Below are 7,992 nucleotides of genomic sequence, written 5' to 3'. Positions count from 1 at the left end.
CCCCTCTGATCCTCACTCTTCCTTCTGATCCTCACTCTCCCCTCTGATCCTCATGGTTCCCTCTTATCCTCACTCTCCCCTCTGATCCTCACTCTTCCCTCTGATCCTCACTCTCCCCTCCGATCCTCACTCTTCCCTCTCATCCTCACTCTTCCCTCTGATCCTCACTTTCCCCTCTGATCCTCACTCTCCCCTCTGATCCTCACTCTTCCTTCTGATCCTCACTCTTCCCTCTCATCCTCACTCTTCCTTCTGATCCTCACTCTCCCCTCTGATCCTCATTCTTCCCTCTGATCCTCACTCTTCCTTCTGATCCTCACTCTCCCCTCTGATCCTCACTCTTCCCTCTGATCCTCACTCTCCCCTCTGATCCTCACTTTCCCCTCTGATCCTCACTCTCCCCTCTGATCTTCACTCTCCCCTCTGATCCTCACTCTCCCCTCTGATCCTCACACTCCCCTCTGATCCTCACTCTCCCCTCTGATCCTCACTCTTCCCTCTGATCCTCACTCTTCCTTCTGATCCTCACTCTTCCCTCTGATCCTCACTCTCCCCTCTGATCCTCACTCTTCCTTCTGATCCTCACTCTTCCCTCCGATCCTCACTCTCCCCTCCGATCCTCACTCTTCCTTCTGATCCTCACTCTCCCCTCTGATCCTCACTCTCCCATCTGATCCTCACTCTCCCCTCTGATCCTCACTCTTCCCTCTGATCCTCACTCTTCCCTCTGATCCTCATGGTTCCCTCTTATCCTCACTCTCCCCTCTGATCCTCACTCTTCCCTCTGATCCTCACTCTCCCCTCCGATCCTCACTCTTCCTTCTGATCCTCACTCTCCCCTCTGATCCTCACTCTCCCATCTGATCCTCACTCTCCCCTCTGATCCTCACTTTTCCCTCTGATCCTCACTCTTCCCTCTGATCCTCACTCTCCCCTCTGATCCTCACTCTTCTCTCTCATCCTCACTCTTCCTTCTGATCCTCACTCTTCCTTCTGATCCTCATTCTTCCCTCTGATCCTCACTCTTCCTTCTGATCCTCATTCTTCCCTCTGATCCTCACTCTTCCTTCTGATCCTCACTCTTCCCTCTGATCCTCATGGTTCCCTCTTATCCTCACTCTCCCCTCTGATCCTCACTCTTCCCTCTGATCCTCACTCTCCCCTCCGATCCTCACTCTTCCTTCTGATCCTCACTCTCCCCTCTGATCCTCACTCTCCCATCTGATCCTCACTCTCCCCTCTGATCCTCACTTTTCCCTCTGATCCTCACTCTTCCCTCTGATCCTCACTCTCCCCTCTGATCCTCACTCTTCCCTCTCATCCTCACTCTTCCCTCTCATCCTCACTCTTCCCTCTGATCCTCACTCTTCCTTCTGATCCTCACTCTTCCCTCTGATCCTCACTCTCCCCTCTGATCCTCACTTTCCCCTCTGATCCTCACTCTCCCCTCTGATCCTCACTCTCCCCTCTGATCCTCACTCTTCCCTCTGATCCTCACTCTTCCTTCTGATCCTCACTCTTCCCTCTCATCCTCACTCTTCCCTCTGATCCTCACTCTCCCCTCTGATCCTCACTTTCCCCTCTGATCCTCACTCTCCCCTCTGATCCTCACTCTCCCCTCTGATCCTCACTCTTCCCTCTGATCCTCACTCTTCCTTCTGATCCTCACTCTTCCCTCTGATCCTCACTCTTCCCTCTGATCCTCACTCTCCCCTCTGATCCTCACTCTCCCCTCTGATCCTCACTCTTCCCTCTGATCCTCACTTTTCCCTCTGATCCTCACTCTTCACTCTGATCCTCACTTTTCCCTCTGATCCTCACTTTTCCATCTGATCCTCAAGGTTCCCTCTGATCCTCATGGTTCCCTCTTATCCTCACTTTTTCCTCTGATCCTCATTTTTCCCTCCGATCCTCACACTTCTTTCTAATTCTCACACTTCCCTCTGTTCCTCATGGTTCCCTCTGATCCTCATTCTTCCCCTTTGATCCTCACCCTTCCCTCTGAGTCTCATGGTTTCCTCTGATCCTCACTCTTCCTTCTGATCCTTACACTTCCCTATGATCCTCAGGGTGCCCTCTGATCCTCAGGGTTCCCTCTAATCCTCATGGTTCCCTCTGATCCTCACACTTTACTCAGATCCTCACATTTTACTCTAATCCTCACTCTTCCTTCTGATCCTCACGGTGCCCTCTGATCATCACTCTTCCCTCTGATATTTATTCTTCCATTGATAATAATCAATTGTGAAAAAAATGTCTAAAATTTTTTGAAATGCTGAAACCGGAGATAAGGAGTGAGGTGTGAAGAGTGAGGAGTGATAGACATGACAAATACACAACAAAAATGAAGGTCAGATTAGACTAAATTATACATGTACTATTTGTTTATAAACAACACAACAGGAACCTGGTTTCCTCTAGGTTCTTCCTTCAAAACAAAACAGCCAGAATGTAAATTAATGTAAATTAATGACTATAAACTGCCCTTGAGATGGTTCCCAGGGGTGGACTGGCAGCTGAGTGTTCCTGGGATAAAGTCCAGATCCTTCGCAATCCTGACCAGAAAGGAACTGACTGATAAAAAACCCACAAACTTACGTTTACTCAACAGGGATATGAGTGCAGTACTGAAATATTTAACTGTCTTCAGAAATACTGCCTTTAGGTGTAATGTGTAAACGTTTTAATCTTAAGAATCTGAGCATGTAGAATATGATATACTCCAGTGAACGTAGTTCATTCCTCAGGTTGTGAGTACATCAAACACACCATTTTGTGTGTAACTCCTCCCCCATAACTCATCACTCACGTTTATCTTTATTTGTTTTTCTCTATAGAACCGGGATCATGGCACCCATTTACATGGACCTGCAGGTTTGGGAGGCAGCGAGTCTCCCGGGGATGGCACTCCTGTCCGTGGTCATCCTCCTCGTCCTGACCATCACTCTCCTCACACTCTGTACCACCTGTCAGAGGTGAGGTCATCAGGGAAAGTGTCTCAGCCCAGCGTCTCGCTTTCCTTCACGCTCAGAGGCTTTTCTTACATCCGCTCCATCGCTACAACAACATTCCAGGACAGCACGGTCAAGTTTGTCAGCTCAAGGAATCTGTCACGAATTAGGCGTGTCCCAGTCATACCAGAGTCTGCAGATGAGAGTCACACACCACATATAGACACATGAGCTCACTCCCACTGCCAGTAAAAAAATATAAACCCTATAAATCAGCATTAGGAAATATAGTGATAGATTAAATTAGATTTTAAGCTCAAAAAAATAAATAAAGAAAGAAAGAAAGAAAGAAAGAAAGAAAGAAAGAAAGAAAGAAAGAAAGAAAGAAAGAAAGAAAGAAAGAAAGAAAGAAAGGATGTTTTTGATATGGTTGCATTGATTTGCAAGCCATAACTGGATGTGTGTATAAACAAGTGAAAATATGTGTAAGAAAGAGACAGAACGAGAGAGAGAAAGAGAGAGACAGACGGAGAGCGTGTTAGAGAGATAGAGATAGAGAGAGAGAGAGAGAGAGAGAGAGAGAGAGAGAGAGAGAGAGAGAGACAGGCAGAGAGAGATAGATAGATAGATAGATAGATAGATAGATAGATAGATAGATAGATAGATAGATAGATAGATAGATAGATAGATAGATAGAGACAGAGAGAGAGAGACAGACAGAGAAAGAGAGAGAGTGAGTGAGAGAGAGAGACAGAGACAAAGGGATCAAAGGGGATCAGATCAGGAGCATGTCAGAAGTTAAACTCTCGTGTTGTTGATGTTATGTGATAAACGAGTATATTAACAATATTTTCATTTGATGATAAAAATAACTGTAATTCAAGAATTCCTATAGAGCTGGATTTTTATATAAAGGTAAAATTACTGTGATGTCACCTGAAGACGTTGGAGTTACGCTGCGGAACACAGTCATGGGGGAACAGGGAATAGAGCATTGGGCTCAGCGCACAGCCTTGTGGGACGCCGGTGTTCAGGATGAGGGTTGAGGATATGTGATTACCCAACCTTACAGACTGAGGTCTATTAGAAGTCCATAATCCAACTGCATATGGATGTGCAGAAACCCAGGTCACTTAGCTTAGCGGTCAGTTTACTAGGGACGACTGTATTAAAAGCAGAGCTGAATGAACAACATCTGAAGGTATGTATTGTTATTGTCCAGGTGGGTGAGAACTAGATGAAGAGGCATTCTTTGTTGACCTATTCAGGCAGTAGGCAAACTGGTTTGGGTCCAGTGTAGGTGGGAGACACGCTATGAGGTGACTTAGGTATAATGGTTGTAGTCTTCAGACATGTGGGAATAGTGGCCTGGGCTAGTGGCAGGTTGAAAAGCACAAGTCCTGAGCACACGTCTGGGTATGCCATCAGGACAAGCTGAATTACATGGATATACTCTGCTCAGTGCTGAGTGTACCTCTGTTATGGAGAGTGATATAAATACTTTATCTGCTGTAAATACAACTTGCACATACTTCTCTATGTACATTCTGACATAGCCTATCTATCTATCTATCTATCTATCTATCTATCTATCTATCTATCTATCTATCTATCTATCTATCTATCTAATGTAGCTCTGGCTGCAGTTTTATTCGCAGCCAGCAGAGGGCAGGAGAGCATTTCAGTGACTCACTGGTGGTTTTCAAACTCGTTCAGGGTTTAAAATGAAAATAATATTTTTAGCCACTAGAGGGCAACCAAGATGTGTATTTTGTCTGAGAATCTTAACCTACAGTGCGATGATTGATGATGATGATGATGATGATGATGATATCACGTTCTAAATGTTATTAACATATTTATTACGGTTTAAATTAATGTATGCTCTTAACATCAGTTCTTCTGTGGTGTTTAACAGACAGTCGTTTACTCTGGAGAACAGCACTGCAATGGAGAGGAACTCGTCTACGTTGGTTCGAGTGGTAAGCAAAGCTGTTGTTTGATTATTATTATTTTTTATTTATTTTATGCGGATTTGCTTTGTCAGGTTTTAAAGTGTTTGTGAATGTGTGAACAGGTGAATCCGGGAAAAGCCTCAGAGTACCCCACTCCTGAAAGGAGTAAGCATCACACCATCAGAGCTTGACATTCCTGTCTGTTACTCTGTCAGGGCTCGAATGACCAACTGACCAAACGTCCTTTACTCTTATCTCACCAGATCTCACTGTGTTGCCCGGGGACTTACAGCTCGGCCCCAACGAACAGTTCAAAGCCTGGAGGAGTCACACACTAGGCACGCTAAGCTCTGTCCTCTGTCTCATTTATCACACCAGTCTGTTATTCACTCGCTCTGATTACCTTTAACAAAAATATTAGACCTGAGTCATGTTATGTTCTGTGTTTATCCACATCTGATATGTTTGTGTGAATAACGCACAGAAAATTCTCTTTACACTAAACTCACTGAGGGCCGTGGATCAAATCCACCTCTGTTATTACACTCTAACTGAAAAAGTGTTATAGCTGAACCAAAAAGGGTTATAACGGAACCGAAAAATGTCATAACAACACCAGAAAGTATTATAACGAGACCAAAAAGTATTATAATGAGAACAAACATGTTAATACAAGACAAAAAAGTGTTATAACAGGACCAAAAAGTGTTATAACAGGACCAAGCATTATAATGGGACCAAAAAGTGTTATAATGAGACCAAAAACTGATAAAACAAGACTTTCTGTGTCTGTAACTTGGTGATGTAATATTTTTTTTCCCTCCTGCAGAACGCAACGCACAGACGGCGGTGAACGGTGGCATGGTGACGATGTAGGACGTCTGACGATGAGTACGCATGCTGAACACTGCCATGTTCGATATCTTGATCACGTTATTAGACACGTGAACTAGAAATAAACAGAGCTTCTGTCTTTGACCCATCAATGCTCTTATCTCTAACAGGAACCGCATCATCGTGCTCAGGATTTAACCATGTCATGGAATTGAGTCTCGAACTGTGTCTGCGCACGCACACTGAAAATGCTTATCCCTAAAACCAGAACAAACCTCTCAGAAAAGATGCTGATAACATCTCCCACGCCTTTACTGTTGCCATCCCACCATTTAGGACGTCGACCAAACTGTCAGAGAGAAGAAAGTTCCGGAAATGTTCACCAGTGGAGCTGGAAACGAATCTGTGTATTCCATCACGACCCACAGTGCACTGGGGCATCAGGGCATTCTAGCACGCCACATGTCTCAGAGGAACCTGCTCTTCCTTCTTCTGAACCAATATAAAGATCTGAAACTCTGAGAGAACCAAACACCGCACACTCCTACCAAAACTGGGGTCCTCAAACTTTCTAGTTTTTTTTTAGTTTTCTACATGAAACCGAAGGAGAAGCCATAAATTCTTTCACCTTCACGGTGCTCACTGAGAGGGTTTCAGACTGGGATAGGGACTTTCAGAGTGTTCTTAATCTCCACAATCACAGTTAATTTCATGCGAATGCACTGATCAACATCTGTATTTCATTTTCTAATTGAATATTATGTTGGAAGTTCTATCTAAAGCAGTTGTCTGGATGAGGTGTAGGTCATGTTATCCTGCAGACATGTGAGGTTTGAAATATTATAGAAAGTGTATGTGGAGGTTTAATTTTACCTTCGGTGTCGGGGAATCTGAGTTATCTAAAATGAAGTCTATATGCACTAAATGTGAAGTATTTCTAGATTTATCCCATATCTAAGATTTTATATTGTGCTTTTAAGTCTAACTAACTAGAGTAGAAGTGATGAACAGCTAACAAGAATTAATCACGGGTGAAAATGAAACGGTTGTTTTGGTGAAGTTGCTTTTTTGAATGATTTCCCACTTTAATATAAGCTAGGATTAGTTTTATGGTGTGTATGAAACTGAAACTGAGTGATAGAAAACACACGTTCCAGCTCACGCTTCACTCTGGGCCTGTATGCTTTTTTTCCCACAAAACATTCAAAAAGTTTCCCTGGTTTTCTTTATACACACATACGCATGATGACAAATCAGCTTAAATGGTTTGCGTTTAGCCGTCGCACACAAAACACCTTAAAATCAAAGTTCAGAGAGAGCTGAAAAAAGACAAAATGGCGGCTAAATATTCCAGTAAATGCAGCTCAGCCACTGCGGCGCCTCTCTCTACGCATATGATAACTCCTCCCTCCTCCTTTTTATCGGCTGCAATTTCTTTGGTCCTAATTGAATAGTCTCCTGGAGTCTTCTTATGTTGCTCCACTAATATAAAACGACTTTGTGTAATTAATTGTGTAAATAAGCGATCGCCGTTTATAAGATTATCGTTAATTACACAAAGCCGATCGATCGAGACTCGATCGCAAACCCGGGAGCTAAACAGACTGGATTTTCACCAACGCCACCCTTCTTGTGTAAACACTCTTCAGAGCGAAGCTTTTCGTATTCGGCGTGATAAGCACGTCCCGCTGTGAGCCGTCGTCAGTTAATCAGTAATCACCTGCGGTCTCGCTTCGTGAACAGGGTGTGAGCCGTTACATAACCAAGAGCTGGTGTGTGTCTGTGTGACTGAAAACATGCAACTGGTTAACTGCTTGTCATCTCTTTTCTCTTTTAAACTCTTCTGTACACAGCGCACCATGTGATGAAAATAAACGAGAGAAAACATTTCTGTGCTTTTGATCATTTTTAATCTGTTTTATTCTCACTCAGAGGAGGGACTCCGTAGGAGGAGGAGGGGCTCTGCTGTGCCTCGAGCGAAAACGGTCAACTAGATTAGCATGAAATCAGGACGAGCAGGCTTCTCTTCTCTTCTCTTCTGTTCTTGTCTCATCAATCACTTTTCCTGATACTTCAGAAAACTCTCACTTACACTAGCCAGGTGTTGCAGTTACGCTAGTCCTGTGTTTTGGGTTTTATTCAGCCTCGGGTAACATCCAATAAAACTGCTGACTGCTGAATCCTTTAAACCTAATAATGTTTAATGCTGTAAATAAAGTTTATCTCTCGGGTAAAGTAAGAGTAGCTTGTTT

The 7,992-nt window shown here is 43.8% G+C and overlaps 1 protein-coding gene across 1 annotated transcript in view; it reads left to right on the top strand.

The window, feature by feature from the left end:
* The window catches only part of si:ch73-204p21.2 (uncharacterized), a 10,888-nt gene extending 3,261 nt beyond the window's left edge, over positions 1–7,627 (top strand). Inside the window, exons 2-7 of the mRNA XM_058398256.1 lie at positions 2,838–2,975; positions 4,870–4,933; positions 5,029–5,071; positions 5,170–5,244; positions 5,736–5,797; positions 5,911–7,627. Of these exons, the coding sequence (XP_058254239.1) occupies positions 2,848–2,975; positions 4,870–4,933; positions 5,029–5,071; positions 5,170–5,244; positions 5,736–5,782 (357 nt within the window). The 5' untranslated portion in view covers positions 2,838–2,847 and the 3' untranslated portion in view covers positions 5,783–5,797; positions 5,911–7,627. The remainder of the gene's footprint in view (positions 1–2,837; positions 2,976–4,869; positions 4,934–5,028; positions 5,072–5,169; positions 5,245–5,735; positions 5,798–5,910) is intronic.
* The last annotated feature ends 365 nt before the right edge of the window (positions 7,628–7,992 follow it).

This window comes from Hemibagrus wyckioides, linkage group LG09 (assembly GCF_019097595.1).
Source record: "Hemibagrus wyckioides isolate EC202008001 linkage group LG09, SWU_Hwy_1.0, whole genome shotgun sequence".
Lineage (NCBI taxonomy): Eukaryota > Metazoa > Chordata > Actinopteri > Siluriformes > Bagridae > Hemibagrus > Hemibagrus wyckioides.
This window is presented reverse-complemented; position numbering and strand designations above follow the sequence as displayed.